Source organism: Megalops cyprinoides, chromosome 7 (genome assembly GCF_013368585.1).
Source record: "Megalops cyprinoides isolate fMegCyp1 chromosome 7, fMegCyp1.pri, whole genome shotgun sequence".
In the NCBI taxonomy this organism is placed as follows: Eukaryota; Metazoa; Chordata; class Actinopteri; order Elopiformes; family Megalopidae; genus Megalops; species Megalops cyprinoides.
In genome coordinates this window covers 40234395-40251196 of record NC_050589.1, presented here as the reverse complement: position 1 = coordinate 40251196, position 16802 = coordinate 40234395, and the positions used below count along the sequence as shown (strand labels likewise).

Sequence of the window (16802 nt, the reverse complement as noted above, 5' to 3'; positions counted from 1 at the left end):
ATCAATCAAGTATATTCTCCTTAAAAGCCTTCATGTTTCAGCCCACAGCACAGATTTCTCTGTACAGTGCTTTAGGACTTAATGGGAGTGAACAAGGGCTAGTAGCAGCTGGGCTGTTGACAGTTTTTGAATGATTAAAACTTCTCATTGTTATGATACAGTATGGAATTAAATATTGTAAATGGTTGGAAATAAGTAGATAATAGCTTAGCTTAGCTTCTTAAGTTATTTTCAGAGAATGACCCAGATAGCTTTTGGGAATCTCAGAAAGCAAGCTGTACCTAAAACTCAGGATTTGAGCACAACTACTTTTCCACATCACATTATTAAAATGGATTTTAAACAGTTTAAACAGATACATTTAAAACTGCATTTGACATGGAAAAGGTAGTCCATTATGTCAGATTGCAGTTTGTGTACTTTGGTATAACTGCTATTCATCTTAATACACGGCTGCCAAGGGGTTTTGATGGTCAAGTGGTAAAAGTTGAAGGCCATTTTCTCAAAGCTTGTTTGAGAAGAGTTTGCATGTTTGGATGTAGGGATTAATGAAACTATTTGTCATTTGTCAATTATCATATTGATTTTACTGGATTTTTTTGTACTGAACTGAACAAAATGATTAGGTTCAGTAAAAAGAGTGAAAATGCCCATCGCTACACTTTTGAAGAAATTTAATCTAGATCCAAAAAAATCTTAGTAACTACAGACATGTAACAGCTCTCTTTCTTAGTAAAAAATCTGGAGAAATGGCTGAACAGCTTGCAAACTTTCTAAATTCCCGTATTATCTTGGAGTAGATGATTAGGTTCAGTAAAAAGAGTGAAAATGCCCATCGCTATACTTTTGAAGAAATTTAATCTAGATCCGAAAAAATCTTAGTAACTACAGACATGTAACAGCTCCCTTTCTTAGTAAAAAATCTGGAGAAACGGCTGAATAGCTTGCAAACTTTCTAAATTCCAGTATTATCTTGGAGTAGAAAAAAGTCAAAAGCTTGGATCTTTATCTAAAGACTTTAAATGCTCAAAATTTGTTTGTTAGACCAATGTAAATAGTGAAGTTGATGTTTATGTTTAAATGAAATAATTTATTTTTAAAGAGTATTTTTTGCCTGCTTTGAGGAATCGAAAATATAAAATAGTTTGTGATTATGTGTAACACTTTTTTGGTCACTGCATAATTCTGTTTGTGGTATTTCATAGTTTTGATTACTCTAAAATGTGGAAAATAGTAAAAATGAAGTATATATTTTTTTGTGTCAGCAGTCTCTGAACTGCCTTTTCCCATGGTTATGGAATAATTCATTTTCCCAATTTGCTTCCTAGTTTTTTTTTTTTGAGTTTAGAGGAAATGTACCATACTCAGCATATGTTCTGGAGTTTGTAACCTTTTCAATTACAAATATGTGTTATAACAAATAAACAAATTTCACTGATTGCTGATCTAAGTGGACATTCTAAGTCCTTACATGTTAACAGAGTTATGTTCATTAGGAGGACCAATGCTGAGTCTTGCCTTAGAAGTGAGCATTAAAATCTTAAACTCAATTCTGTAAGCAAAAGGTAGCTATTGCAAAGCCACCAAAATCCAGCTCCACTTCAAACTGTCCATGTCCTGACACATTTGAAACAGAAGGAATTAGAGTCAACCTTCATTAATGTCTTTTTTTAAGTGATCAGGTTATGACCTAATCCCTGCGGCCAGTAATGTATGTATGACCATTCACATATGGTCCTCTGTATTTTAGGTATAATATCATAGAATTTAAGTTGTATTTTGTGCAGTGAATAATCTACTTGAATCTTTCTACCAGTTTCTGTCTCTGTTTCTTCATCTGTACCCAGTTCTCTTTCTCTGCCCATGTCTTGCTGTCTGTAGTTGTTATTTTCTATCTCTCAATCTATGTACCTGTCACGTAACGCTGTGCCATCAGTCTCCTCCTCCCTGCTGTAGTAGCTGTCCTCTCCTCTGTCCATGCTGTCTTCTTGCTTGTGAGAAAGAGGGGGATAGCCTTCAATGGAGTCTCTCCTGAGGTGAGAAAACCAGCAGACGGACAGATAGACTAGATAAATAAGACAAATTAAGTAGAAAAGATGAGAAACAGAATAAGAGGGAACAAAATTAAGGACTGATGGAGAGGGCAAACATGTAGAGAGAAGTCTAATTAATGAGGAGGGTGAGAGATGTTGACCTGCATGCAGGTCTAACTGAGTAAAGGCTTACCTGAAGTATTTATCATAATAGCGGACTCTGCTGTAAAATACAGATGAAACAACTGCTCGCAAGTTATCAGCATAATGCATCCTGCTGCTTCTAGTTAGAATTTTAATAAGATAAATTATAACATTTGCATTTACGTTTATTCATTTGGCAGATGCTTCTACAATGACTTGTGACAAGTGAGGCAGAGTACAACACAAGAAAATTGCCATTTAAGGAGTTAACAATATTAGAAGCTCTGCATAACCAATATTCAATAGTTGGCCAGACAAGGTACAAGATAGCTAGTAGAGATACAAATGCATGAAACCATGGATTTGAAAGGTTTTTTTTTTTCTTTTAAAGGAAAACAAAGTTTAAGACATAAGAAATTGCTTTAGGGGGTAGTGTTTCAGGTGTTCAGGTGAGTTGTGTCTTGAAATATTTTAAATATTTGTAACAATAGATTTCAGCTAAATATATCTTAGGGATAAAGACTCTCTCACATTACATTGCATTACATCAAATGCATTTAGTAGATGCTCTTATCCAGAGTGGCTTCCACCACAAGAACATAAATGTATTCATTCAGATTTAAACAAGCAAGTGTCAGACCAGGCTAACAACATTCCCAGACCAGTGAATGTGAGCTTAACACTATTCAAGCCCTACCACAAGTTAACTTGTGCAATCTGACAGAAGCCAAGTATACTACAATACAACAGTCCCTACAACACAGAATCAAAATACATCACAATACTACACATAAAATGCTAGAGGTAGTAGGTGTTAGGGGGTGGGGACTGAAGTGGGATCGAGATGCAGTCTGAAGGGGTGGGTCTTCAGTCTGCATCTTACCCCAGCCTTTTATTTCTCATTGTACCACTGTGGAAGCTATATAGCAGAAAATTATACTTTATACATCTTTACACATGTGAAATAGCTTCATTCATTTGTATCAGTTTGATTACGCTGCCTCTTACCATAATATTTCACATGAAACAGATCTAACTGGATTTTGGTGTCTATTGTCATACCATTGTTCATTATTATGAGCAGTAATTAGGTAAAGAAAAGTAAAATTACATGTGTCTATGTAAATGTAGGCTGTGGGTTTGTCTGCTATATCCATAGCAGCTCCAGTATTTGTAATTATGTTTTCACTGCTTATTTATGTCCTGCTCTGACTTGCCTGTTAGAGACAGCCTGGGGTGGCAGGTCCTTAAATCCTTTCTTGTTTGGGGGATGACGATGGGGGGGGGTGATGGTGAGAGGAAAGCCTGTCTTCTTCAGGCCCTCCAGAGCCCTCAGGCTCCCTCACACCCCCTCCATTGGCTGTTTTGGGCAGGCTGACAGACTTGTGAGACACCCCCCCATTGGACAAGCCCTCCGCTGGAGCCAGCCCTGGAGTGCTGGGGGAGGATGGAACCACAGAGCCATGTCTCTCTTTAGAGATGATGTCATTGGGACTTGCAAACACACCATTTTTCTGTATAGAGAAAGAGATAGCAAGGGAAATAGTGCTCAGCTGTTCTATTATTGGAAATAATATAGGAGTCAGGATTCAGTGTTTCAGAATCCAGTTTTAGTGTTTTAATGAGGGTGAGTGCAAACACACACACACAACATGGGAACACTTGTTGATTGTAATACTCACAACGGTCAGGTGTGATGGTAAGGTAAGCGTTTTATCTTCAGACGATAACAAATAAAGGTCAGTGGAAATATGTAGGACACTAAGGTAGAGGAGTTCCATTCTTTTTTATTATGTCCCAGGCCTCTCTTCCTATTGTCCTTACAGGAAGTGGATGCTAAGAACGGACAGGGGCAAGTGGGCAAATGATGACTTGGGGGGCTGTGCTAGGGGGTGTTTCTTGATGTAAGTTACCTGGGCAGCAGGGTAAGACTGCAAATTTAGACCAGTTTGCAATCCTTGTGACTTCTTTTGGAAAGCAGCCCCAAAAGCATTGTTCAATTTTTACCCCCAAAAATTAAACAACTCAAAGGGGCTTACTGTACACGTTCTGTCCTACTGTTCTACTATACATGTAGTTTCTGGACTGTGTCATCAGGGATAGAAAGGATTCCCATCATTTCCTTGTTTGATATCGGCCAAAGCAATCCAAACCGATGTAATAAAAGGATATCTTGCATAGTCAAAGACAGGAAGGGGGTAGGTCTGCCATCTTTAGAAATGTTAACATCTTTCACATCTATACTGGTGTCACTGAACTAACTTCTATTGTATGCAGAATCCAATACTTCTGCCAGATCTCTTTCTAAGTGAAAGCCAATCATTCCACTGTGAATAATGGAGCTGCGAGAGAATGTAACTGTAGGCCCTGTTCACACCTGGCATTAACATGCGTCTTGGGTGATCTGATCACAAGTGAACAGCTCTAAGAACGTCTGTTCACACCTGGCATTAAAATGTGTCTCCCCATGCGTCTCGAGTGACCAACTTGTGATCAGATCTCGCTTCCCCGCTCTATATGCAAATAAACACGAACATCATTTCCGTTTGCAAATGTCAGTTTATGCATCATTTGAAGGTCTTTTTGAACGAATCTCGTTATGACCGTCACTATGAAATAATGTGTTGTATCTGTAAATGAAAACCTAGTTGACTAGCAAGCTAGATTCCATTCATCACTGAAATTAAATACCCTTAACTCAGCTACAGCTGATCTTTTGTTAATTTCTGTTTATTTTTGGAAAAAGCAGAAACGCTAGATTAGAACATTTTGAACTTCACCGTATTTGTCTGGCACCTTGCCAGTATGATTGAATTAATTTGGCTAAGCAAGATATTATGTTTCCAAAGTTTCTTATGTTATTCACTGCAATGAAAAAGTTTCATAATGTAGTTTAATATCAAACGGCTGGTTTGCTAGTATTGTGAATACATTTATGAATTACTTGTCTTAAACTGAAGCGCGCTTGTTATGGAAGAAGGGACATTCTAAAGTGCTTAACGTGAAAAGGCTTAATGTTCCAAAACAGCGATCACCAAATTTCTCTTGGACATCTCTTGTCATAAACAGTTCCAGCTGTCAAAAAATCAAAACCGAAAGCAAAAAAAAAAAAAACAAAACCCTATGAGTATGGACGTTATCTTACATTAAGCATTCTCCTCTTTTAAGCTCCATTGGCACCCATTATAGGAAGAAGCATAATGTGGCTTAATGTTCCAAAATAGCATCCAATGATCACTAAATTTCTCTCTGAGTTGTCAGCTTGAGGTAGCTTGCGAACTCTAGTTGCCTGTTGTCACACTTTAAAACCCTTTTGCACGTAACATTTTTCATGCTATGTAGCACGCATGTTAGGCTACGTTACATGGTTCGTTATGTTTTCATTAGCATTATTAAACTTCTCATAGTTTTCAGTTAGCATTAGCTATATTTTTTAACATTAAATCGCTGTTTCCTCAAAGCTAAAATTAGCTACGTATGCACCAGGTCTGCATTTTATGTATTTATATATTTATTGTGCATTTTATTGTGTATTGTACATTTTTATGTATTTATTGTGTATTTTATTGTGTACTTGTATTTTTATTATGTATTGTGTATGTATGTAGTAGCTCGGGGGGTCATTTCATCTTCTATGTTTTCTCTCTTTTATGTTGTATAATGCTCATGTAAAGCATTTTGTGACCTATGTCTGTGAAAAACGCTATACAAATAAATTTTACTTACTTACTTACTTTTACTAGAATTTTTCCAATCTCGTGTTCTAATCACACCAGTTTTAGCATATGCGCTAAACAGCTAATCACACCAGTGTGAAAGCCGTTGGTGTGCGAATGAGTACGTGCTTACTCTGAGGAAGCCAGTTTAGTAGGCAGACCTTCAATGTGGCCCAGGACACATTCGCATTCACACTGCTAAAAGAATGTGGCCATATGCAGCCCAGACCACCTCCAAATGTGGTCTGATCAATCGGATCTCAATGCGTCCTCAATGTACTTGGCGATGTCCACTTGTGATCGGATCACCCAAGGCGCATGTTAATGCCAGGTGTGAACAGGGCTGTAGTCACATAACAAAGGATAATGGATGCATAACAGTGATAAGCAGAGGGGACAGAAGTTGGCAATGTGAAATCAGGGAGTTACATAACACAGACCTTGAAATGAGCTATGTCTTCTTCTTGCTCCTCCTCCAGTAACTCCTCTTCCTCCTCCTCTTCTAGGTCACAGGACATGGCCAGTCTCATCTCTGGCCCCAGGTCCTGTAGGGTCCGCAGCCCTGCCTGACACAGATACACGCAAAGAGAAAGGGAGGCACAGTATATATGCTGCCTACTACACACATACAGTACATACACAGTCTATAGGGAGAGGTATAATTCATTGACCTTCAGATCTATAGCTCCATGTGGCAGTACAAACTCCACACCCTTTGGAAGAGGGAAAACAGGACAACTCACATTATTACAGCTCATTAACTCACAGAGCAAACCTCCTTTAAGCTCATTGTGTTACATCACTTTCTACATTTCCACAGCATACATAACTCTTATACAAAGTGCTATACAGAAGTTTACAAAGTTTCCTGGAAAGGACAGAATAAAAAAGGAATCATCAGTGTTTCGGCTGCTGCTTCCCACAATGAGCAACAGCAGGACTGAGCCAGAAATGGATTCAGCAGAGATAAACCAGTGGAGAGGCATGAACAATACTTGCAAGGGATCCTCAAAAATCTGCAGTCCCTCTCTTCGGCTCTTCAAATTTGTCAGGCACAGGTGGCTCCACCTGCTTCCCCACCTGAATTGCCACCTTTGGTTCAAAGTTCCACTGCTCCAGCCCAGCAGAAAACTATGTTTGACAACCCCAGAATGGCATGATGGCACTCCAGGCAAGTGTTGGGGTTTTTTAATCCAGTGCTCACTAGGCTTTGAACTGCAAGCCTCTCTGTTCCCGTCTGACTGCTCAAAGGTGGCATATATTATATCATTACTCCACGGTAAGGTTCCCACAGCCACAGCCATTTGGGGCAGAGGATGCATGCTTGTTCAGATATTCTGTTATTCACGGAGGAAATAAGGCGAGTTTTTGAAAACCCTGTTAGTGGTCATGAGCTCCGGATCTACCAGGGCTCCTCTAGTTTCACACGCTCACCACACAGAACCAGTGGAATCTGGAGGCCTTTTCACCACAGAGGAGATTAAAATTGAGCTGGCTTCCAGGGGGGTAAGCAAACAACCTGGAGTCGCTCATCAACATAACCATCCATGTGGATAATTTCCATCAGGAGAGAAGGAGAGAGTGACAAGGGTTATCATCCACCATCTCGGACCCAGATGTCAGCTCCAGTCACAGACTACCTGACTGCTCTTACCCGACCACTCTAAAGGGGTGCTGCCTTTACTGTGGGATTTCCGGACATTTCCACATTTCCTGCCCAGAGCTTCAGGGAAAAGCCAGGTCTCGTCCAGGGACGGAAGACCTGTGATGAGGCGAACCTTTTTTTCCCAAGCACGCTACTCCTGGGGTCCTGCTAGCCACACACATTTCATGGGGAAAAGGGGAGCACAGCCTGAATGCTTTCGTGGATTCCAGAGCAGCAGGTAATTTCTTGGACCTCATGGTTTCCAGATGTCTTAACATTCCCCTGGCTGACCTCAACAAATGGCTCCTTATAACCAGGGTTGGGAGGGATACTTTTAATATGTATTCCACTACAGATTTAAGAATACTTGCCCTAAAATGTAATTTGTAACATAATCTCTTAGATTACTCAAGGTAAGTAATGTAATCTAAATACTTTGGATCACTTTCTGAACACTAGCTACGTTTACATGCACACATTTTTTTTTCCATTCAGAATGAAATCATTCCACTTGATGAATCCGAACGTACTGTTTACATGAAAGCGATTGGATAGTTTGTGTGCTTACATTTCACAGTTTTACAATCGGAATAGATACTCTAGCTAGCCAACTAACGTTAGTTGTAGAGTGGACTGGTGGCTACACTATACCTACTACTTCGGCTTGCTTTATAGGATGTTGAATAGAAACAGCAACCTCCGACTGTAACCTGAAAAGTAGCCGGCAAATTGAACACAAAAATTTAGCCTACAACCGTAATCCAAATGTATGAGTACTGTGTGTGAGGTGGGAGGGACAGGCTACCAGGGATGTTTTCCTCGGAGACAGAAAAGGTTAGTAAATACGTTTACTAACTCGTGTTTTCGTGTTATGTACAGTTTTTGAATTAACATTTACAATTCTGAAGAAACTGCAATGAAATGCCCATAGACTTAACATGGGGGTGCCAAAATGTTAGCCTGCATCCCATCTCCTCGTAACCCCAGCCCTATATCTTCCCTGCGTGTCTCTGTCTTGTTGCTAGTTCGTTTCAGTGTTTTTCACCTGTCTCGTCCCCGTAAGTTTTCCTGATTGTTTGCGGCATTGCCGATCCTGCCTGTTTCCCGACCACGATTTCTGCCTGCCGTTTGGACCTGATCGCTACTACTCACCTGCCAGTTTCCTGACCCTGTCCGCCCCGACTCCCAATTCTGGATTTGCCACCGGACTGGTTCTCTGTGTTTCGAACCCTGCCTGTCTCTGGAATTACGAACTGCCTGTCGATTTCAATAAAACGCCTGGAACCGGAATATCCTGTGGTCCGCGTGTGTGTCCCGCTCACCGGCATAACATCTCGGCTCATTAATGTATCTCTACTTTTATAAAACAGCACACCAGAAGTACAAAGCCTCTTCGAGCAGTGTTTAATTTGAGCATTAGATTTGGTGCTTTCAGTGAACTGCATCGATTAGTACTAATCCAGGATCAATACTGTGGTAACAGAGACAATCCTTCTACCTGCAGAGCAGAAGAGTTGTTGACATCTGGCTCCCCCAGTCCACATTTCTCTTTTCTCTTGCGGAACTTCCTGAAATAGTCCTGGATCAGGAAGGTGGCGTAGAATTTACCTACAGTCACCTCCTCCTCTTTGAGAGGGGGAAGAAAATGAAAATGAACACAGAGATGAGACTCATATTAGAGAATTCTTCCTCATAATTTGTATTACAGCCACATTCTTTAATTGTAATTCTACTTTATTGCTGCCCTTTTCTTTTTTGTTTTCACATCAAATTATCAGTTGTTCTATCTTTAATTTCAATGTTGTAAGATTTGGCAGTAAACACAGAAATGTAGTACATACATGGCTCAACAGAAAAGGCACTAGCTTTGAATGCAGTCTGAGCCCAATCACTCTGTTCCACCCCTGCAGGATCCAGATCATTGCCATCAAATAACGCTAACAGATTGGAACCAAATTGTCTTTGTTCTGCAGGGGAAGGGGGTGGGAAGGTAAGCCAGTATGTCCTTGTCTCACTGCAATTTGACAGATGCCTGCAAGTTGATCAGATGACGTCAGTGGAGCAGCACCTGTCCTACAGTAAGTGGCCATTTTGGTGCTTGAAATTAAAGGTGTATGTGTACCTTTCAGGACAAGTGTGTACACGTACTTGAGGGAGTGTGTGTGTGTGTGTGTGTGTGTGTGGGTGTGTACACATTTCAGGAAGAGTGAGTGTACCCTTGAAATATGTATGGGTACGTCTGACGAAGAGAGAGTGTAGGTCTAACAGAACAAGACATGCTATTAGCTCCTTGAGCTCCTGGAAGACCAAGGTCTCCAGCCCAGGAAACTAATTATCTAGTGACCAGAACTGAACAGAACTTGTGTTCAAAATCCAAAAATGCAAAGTGCAATATATCCATCTATGCATCACTGGGGATTACATTTTGTCTCAGCTGACAACAGACTTATTCCTTTAAATAAAATCTGTCTAGTTGTTTAAATTAAAAAGATATTGCTGAAAATTTTGCACTTCATACATGTTTTGTACCCTTTTAACCCTTTTAAATAGATTGAATTCCCTTTCATCAAATTATTAATGGTCAGATATGGGGAAATAGAAGTGCATTTTTCCTCTAATTAGGATTTTAGGTGCCAGTACACATGGTAGAGATGCATGGAATGTTTTTCTAGCCACAAAACAAAAGTTAATGTGGTTGCTGAGATGGAGGACTGCGTTACCTTGCCAGAGTTACTCCAGTAAGAGGCATTCACTTTTTACTGAGGACCATTTTATTCAGTTCAGCACAAAGTGAGTCCGTCAAGTCCACACAACCACAAACTGAAAGAACTGATGAACTACTGAACAAATGAACTGCAGGTACCAAACAAATAAATATGCAATGTACTTATTTGTTTAGAGCTTGGTTCAGGTTCTATATATTCTATGATATGGTGCCTGTGTAGTAGCCTGCCCCAATGTAACTTTTACTGAAAGATTAATTCATTCATGAACTGCACACTATTTCATAAAGTTACACAGCTGCCTGACCAAAGGTTATGAAGCTTTTACATTAGCAACATATTTTAAATTCACTTGTTCACATGACAAAGTGTGTCGTGCATTTAATTAATAAAACATATACAGTATCTATATATATATATATATATATGGATAGATAGATAGAGTGACATGTGTATATGTGAGATGGTGAGAGATACAGTATGTGTGTGTGTGAGTGTGAACAAATGTGTGTGTGTGAACATTTCAGACAAAAGTGCTGTCCAGCCTACATGACCAACATTGACCCACAGCTGCACAGCTGAAAGCCTCACCCTCATGTGGTGGAATGACTTCATCCAGAATTTTGGGTTTCATGCGTTTCCAGATTTTCTTGATGATGACCCTAAGGTCCTCATTCTCCTGCTCTGGGTTTCCTGGGGGGGAACAGTGACAGGATGTGTTCTGTGTCATCTTAAGTGCATTTGAGGAGATTCAGGAGCTCTATCTTGACCCATCTGTGAAAGACCAATGGTCTCTGTAAAAGACCTACTGCGTTAGACAGAACAACTGAGTGACACCTACCATCTCTGAAAGACCAACCATCTGTGTGAGACTGACCTTCTGTTTTAATCTTCAGAGCAGTTCTAACCAGTGCAAACAGCGTGGCATTAAAGGTCACTGTGCCATCAGAGTTCAAAGGCATGTTCATTGCCACCAGCCTCTGTCATACATGGATTGATGAGGAAAAGGAAGACACAGCAAGCAGTCAGTACATTCACAGCAAGCAGTCAGTACGTTCAGGGTGAAAGTGACACTCCAGTGCAGTGAGCTACACAGTGATTATCCTGTATGATCATACCTTGCAAGCAACACGGTGAGGACACAGTTTGCCAAAACCCAATGGAGGCTGAATTCTGCGCAGCAATGCCACCACATCCAAGTGCTTAATGCGACCCCTAAAAGAAAACCACACAACCCTGAACACAATGATGCTGTACACACCGCTACACATGCAAGCCTAAAATTCAACTCTGCACACTGCTACACAACCACTCACATTATTAAGTAACTACACAACAATTACAACTCAACTAAAACTGCAAGTCATCCAAACATACTGCTATAAAAGCTCAAAAGCTCAAAAAAAAATTAAAAAACGTATCTCAAAATATGATTGATTAAATTACCATTAATACAGTATAAATACCGGGTATCTCTCGGTCTAGTTCAGTACATGCAACCACAATCATGAGGAAGACTGCTGACGTGACAGTTGTCCAGAAGACGATCATTGACACCCTCCACAAGGAGGGTAAGCGACAGAAGGTCATCGCTGAAAGGGCTGGCTGTTCGCAAAGTGCTGTATCGAAGCATAAGCATGGGAACTTGCAAGACCAAATCATAGTATCGCTGTTGTTACCGACAATGCACGCAACATAGAGGTGGCAGCAAGAGCCGGGCTATCACCATCAAGTGTTTTCCGTACAGACACACTGAATCTAGCCACCCAGATGGGATTAAAGATAACCTGCGTCAGTTGTTTGCTCGGGCGAATGAGACGGGTGGTGGCCTTCTTTCACCGAAGTGCCACAGCAACAACTGTGCTCACTAAGCAAAAGATGCTTGAGATTGCACAACATAAGGTAATTATGGACATTGCCACACGCTGGAATAGCTGTATGGAAATGCTTGAACGCTATCTCAAGCAACAAGCAGCTGTAACTGCTGCCCTGGTAAGCACAGAGATGCACAAAAATGCTCATCAGCTTGATACTTTGGATAGCTCTGACATCAGTGATGCCAAGGACATAGTGAAGCTTCTGAAACCTATAAAAACAGCTACCACTTTGCTGTCTGATGAAAAGAGTGCCACACTGTCACTTGCTGTACCCTTGAAATACATGATTGAGCAGAGCATAGTACCCAACCAAGATGACTCCAACACTGTGGCTGACATGAAGAGAGTCACACTCCAAAATCTCTCTCTGGCTGTCAGTATCTTAGCTCATTAACTTGTGTCTAAATTTGAGCATTGTGTGCTGAGGTGCAATTTTCATAATTTCATATTAATGTAATACAGTCAGACCCATTCAATTTAATATCATTTTATGTTTGAAGACTATTTTTTGTCTAGCTTTCAAAGAATTCCTCTTAGGTTCAAGGTGTCATCACATTAATGGAACAAAAAGACAACAATAGTTCAGCATTGTTAATGCATCAAAAATAAATCCATTGTTTTCATTCCAGTGTCAGTTCAATTGATTTTCTTAAAAATATTGTGGAGGAATCAAATTGAACCGTGAGCTGAGTGTACCGTTACATCCCTAACTGCTATATAACCACACAACCTTAAAACACAATGACATACACCTGTACAAATTGATATACCTCTCCATGTTATGCATCCTGGCAGAGAGACAGAAAAAGAGAAAGACAGCAGGAGACAGAGCCAGATACAGAGGCTAAAAGAGGGAGGGAGAGAGAAAGAGAGAAATGTCCTTACTTGGCCTCAGGATCATATTCAGACCAGATCCGTTTAAACTCATCCAGGTGATGGGGGCCAAGAATGGACCAATCCCGTGTCAGGTAGTCAAAATTGTCCATGATGACCGCAACAAACAAATTAATAATCTGAAAAAGACAATCAGGGTGTTAGAGGAACAGGGAAGTGGTCCCAAGATCATCCTCACAAAGATATGTGTACGATATGTAGAATGTGTGTACTGTGCTTACAGCAGCTATGTGTATGTATGTAGAACGTTTATATGTAATGAACGTAAGATGGGTATACAGTTTGGGTACTGTAGACATGTGTAAAGAAAATTGATATAGTGTTTATACAGATTGTGTAACATATATGTAGAATGTGAGTAGAGGGTAACAGGAATGTGGACGTGTGTGCAGTGTGCATACAATATGTGTCAGGCATGTGTACACTGTGCTTAGTGTGTGTAGAAGGTACCATGAAAAAGTAGTGTACTGAGAAGCTGAGGAGGTACTGTGTGTAATGTGTGTAGAGTAGGTGTACAACTTTTGTTCAGTGTGTGTTAGTAGTGTGTGCAGAGAATACCAGAAAAGCACAGAGCATGAAGAAACTGATGAAGTAAACGATGGCAAAGTTGCTCCCACATGAGTACTCCTCTCCTGGCTCATAGTCAGACTCCGGGTCACACAGTTTCCCTGGCAGGCTGGCCAGCATGATCTCCTGCCATGCCTCCCCTGTAGCACATCTGCACACAATCTTGTTACTTAGCAAGCGCTTTTTGTTTTTTTGCTTTTTTTGTTGTCCACTGGAAGATTGTGGGAGCTGTAATTTGTGGAGAGAATATTACCTGAACAACAGCAGTACCGCCTGTGGGAAGGTCTGAAAGTTGTTGTTTCTGTTGATTTGGGTGTGGTCCCGCATGGCTATTTTCCCAAAAGTCTACAGCAGGGTGTAAGAGAAATAATAATTAATACAGCTTCAAGCAGCAATTTTCTATACTTCAGGCACCACAGGTGCATATGCATTAGGGGTGAATTAGTATACTGTTATGAATTATATACCACAACATTAAATTATGAAATAGCAATATTATACATAAAATGTTATACTGTGATATACACTCAGTGACCACTTAATTAGGTACACCCCTCTAATAGTGGGTAGGAGCCCCTTTGCCCCCACAATGGCCTGAATTCTTCATGGCATGGAATCAACAAGGTGCTGGAAACATTCCTTAGAGATTCTGCTCCATGCTGACATGATAGCATCACGCAGTTGCTGCAGATTTGTCGGCTGCACATTCATGCTGCGAATGTCCCATTCCACCACATCCCAAAGGTGGATTGAGATCTGGTGACTGTGGAGGCCATGGGAGTACACTGAACTCATGGTCATGTTCCTGGAACCAGTTTAAAATGACGTGTGCTTTGTGGCATGGCACATTATCCTGGTGGAAGTAGCCATTAGAAGATGGGTAGACCGTGGTCATAAAAGGATGCACATGGTCAGCAACAATACTCAGGTAAGCTCTGGCATTTAAATGATGCTCAATTAGTATTAAGGTGCCTAATGTGTGCCAAGAAAATGTTCCCCACACCATTACACCACCACCTCCAGCCTGAACCGTTGACACAAGGCAGGATGAATCCATGGATTCATGTTGTTTATGCCAAATTCTGACCCTACCATGTTGCAGCAGAAATTGAGATTCGTGAGACCAGGCGATGTTTTTCCAATCGTCTACCATCCAGTTTTGGTGAGCCTGTGTCCACTGTAGCCTCAGTTTCCTGTTCTTAGCTGACAGGAGTGGTACCCGGAAGGGTCCTCTGTTGCTGTAGCCCATCCACCTCAATTTTTGATGTGTCGTATTTTCAGAAATGCTTTTCTGCATAGCACTGTTGTAACATGTGATTATTTGGGTTAGGGGTGGGCGGTATAAACGATATAGAAAGTACACTAGTATGAATTTGCACTACGGTATGAATTTTGACTATACTGTGCTAACCAGTAGAGCCCTCACAGATCTAGGTGTAACTTCATCAGAAAGGCACGATACTAAGCTTTATCTACATACACAAATCTTTGCTGACCTGACAGAGATTAATCTTTTCTGAAGCATTAAAATGTTGTCTGGGACACCATGAGCCCGGTGGCTGTATAGGCTACAGGACACCGTGAGCTTGCGCTACTGTCAGACGCGCACCCATTCTCTCTCGCTCACACACACACACATAATGCAATAGCCTAACCTCCCAAAATGTAGCCTACATACAACGACGTGACAAAACCCTTCAAAACCCCATGTCTCACTGTAATGGCTACCCACTAAAAGTCTATCTGCATGTTATTTTCTTTTAATAATAATGTGTTATTCTCTTTCCATTACTATTGAATTATGCTATACATTGTGTGTGCTATGAGCTGATTATTATGATATTGTGTAATGAAGATGGATAAGACATCCTCACAGGCCAAGTGCTAGGGATGAGGGGAAATTACTGTGAACATGCAGGTGAACACAGTGTTCGGGTTCACGATTCTTAGCAGCTGGAATAAACTTTCCTTGTGGATTATTCTCAGTCAGAAGATGTGAGTGGTTGCAAAAGGATTGCTTTTTTCTCGTTTGTCGAAATGGTGAGATTGCAGGTTGCTCCTTTTTGAACTGTGACTTCTCGCTCTGTCTTCGTCACAAACTTTGACTTTGATTGCAATCTTGATTAACTTGATTCGTATTTGAACTATTTCTATTGCTCGCTGGACATTAAGACTCTCGTACTTTGGGGGTTTGGGGGGTTTATAAATGTATATTTTGGTGTTAATCTAACGTTGGCTTGTGTGTAGACTAAAGTTGAATGTGCGCGCGTCCGCCGAGATGTGATTAATTGATTAGCCTACTTAAATACACCGTGGGGCTATATTATCATCTCAGATTGTTTCAATAGGCTATATATACACTATATGGACAAAAGTAATCAGACGCCTGACCATTACACCAACAGGGACTGTAATGACATTGCATTCAAATACATATTTAAGGTAATACAGGAAGACCTAAACAGCATCCAAAAGTGGGCAGATACTTGGCAGATGACTTTCAATTTACATAAATGTAAAGTCTTGCATGTAGGAAATAAGAACCTTAGACAAGACTACTTCATGGGTGGAAAAAAACTAGAATGTGCTCAATTTGAAAAGGACTTGGGAGTAATGGTTGACCCAAGCTTAACAGGATCTAGGCAGTGTGCTGTAGCAGTAAAAAAGGCCAACAGGATGCTGGGATATATAGCCAAAAGTATTGAGTATAAATCTAAAGAGGTTATATTGAAATTATACACTGCCTTAGTCAGACCGCACCTGGAATACTGTGTGCAGTTCTGGGCACCGCACTATAAAAAAGATACCGAAGCTCTAGAAAAGGTTCAAAGAAGGGCAACTAAATTAGTTCCTGGCATGAAATATAAATGCTATGAGGAAAGACTCAAGTCACTTAACCTATTTAGACTAAGCGAGAGGACGCTTAGAGGTGATTTAATTGAGGTATTTAAATTTATAAAAGGAATCAATAAGGTTAACTATAATAGATTCTTTAGGGTGAGTTCAGTCTGTAAAACAAGAGGACATAAATGCAAACTAGTTAAGAGTACGTTCCGCACTGATATAAGGAAATATTATTTTACACAAAGAGTTATCAATACATGGAATAGGTTGCCAGGTCATGTAGTTGAGGCAGAGACCCTTGCTGTGTTCAAGTCTAGACTTGATGCAGTTTTGGATACTCTTTAATTAAGAAATGGCGA

General features: G+C 40.5%; 2 protein-coding genes across 2 annotated transcripts in view; both read right to left on the bottom strand.

The window, feature by feature from the left end:
- The window catches only part of LOC118780465 (voltage-dependent L-type calcium channel subunit alpha-1F-like), a 28493-nt gene extending 26241 nt beyond the window's left edge, over nucleotides 1–2252 (bottom strand). The window contains exons 1-2 of the mRNA XM_036532958.1: nucleotides 2227–2252; nucleotides 1912–2031 (exon numbers count right to left, since the gene is read on the bottom strand). Of these exons, the coding sequence (XP_036388851.1) occupies nucleotides 1912–1979 (68 nt within the window). The 5' untranslated portion in view covers nucleotides 1980–2031; nucleotides 2227–2252. The remainder of the gene's footprint in view (nucleotides 1–1911; nucleotides 2032–2226) is intronic.
- Nucleotides 2253–3004: 752 nt separating this feature from the next.
- LOC118780466 (voltage-dependent L-type calcium channel subunit alpha-1D-like) overlaps nucleotides 3005–16802 on the bottom strand; it is a 138229-nt gene continuing 124431 nt past the window's right edge. The window contains exons 34-42 of the mRNA XM_036532959.1: nucleotides 13853–13944; nucleotides 13591–13750; nucleotides 13024–13151; nucleotides 11380–11476; nucleotides 11139–11241; nucleotides 10853–10954; nucleotides 9037–9164; nucleotides 6334–6459; nucleotides 3005–3691 (exon numbers count right to left, since the gene is read on the bottom strand). Coding sequence (XP_036388852.1) covers nucleotides 3425–3691; nucleotides 6334–6459; nucleotides 9037–9164; nucleotides 10853–10954; nucleotides 11139–11241; nucleotides 11380–11476; nucleotides 13024–13151; nucleotides 13591–13750; nucleotides 13853–13944 — 1203 coding nt within the window. The 3' untranslated portion in view covers nucleotides 3005–3424. The remainder of the gene's footprint in view (nucleotides 3692–6333; nucleotides 6460–9036; nucleotides 9165–10852; nucleotides 10955–11138; nucleotides 11242–11379; nucleotides 11477–13023; nucleotides 13152–13590; nucleotides 13751–13852; nucleotides 13945–16802) is intronic.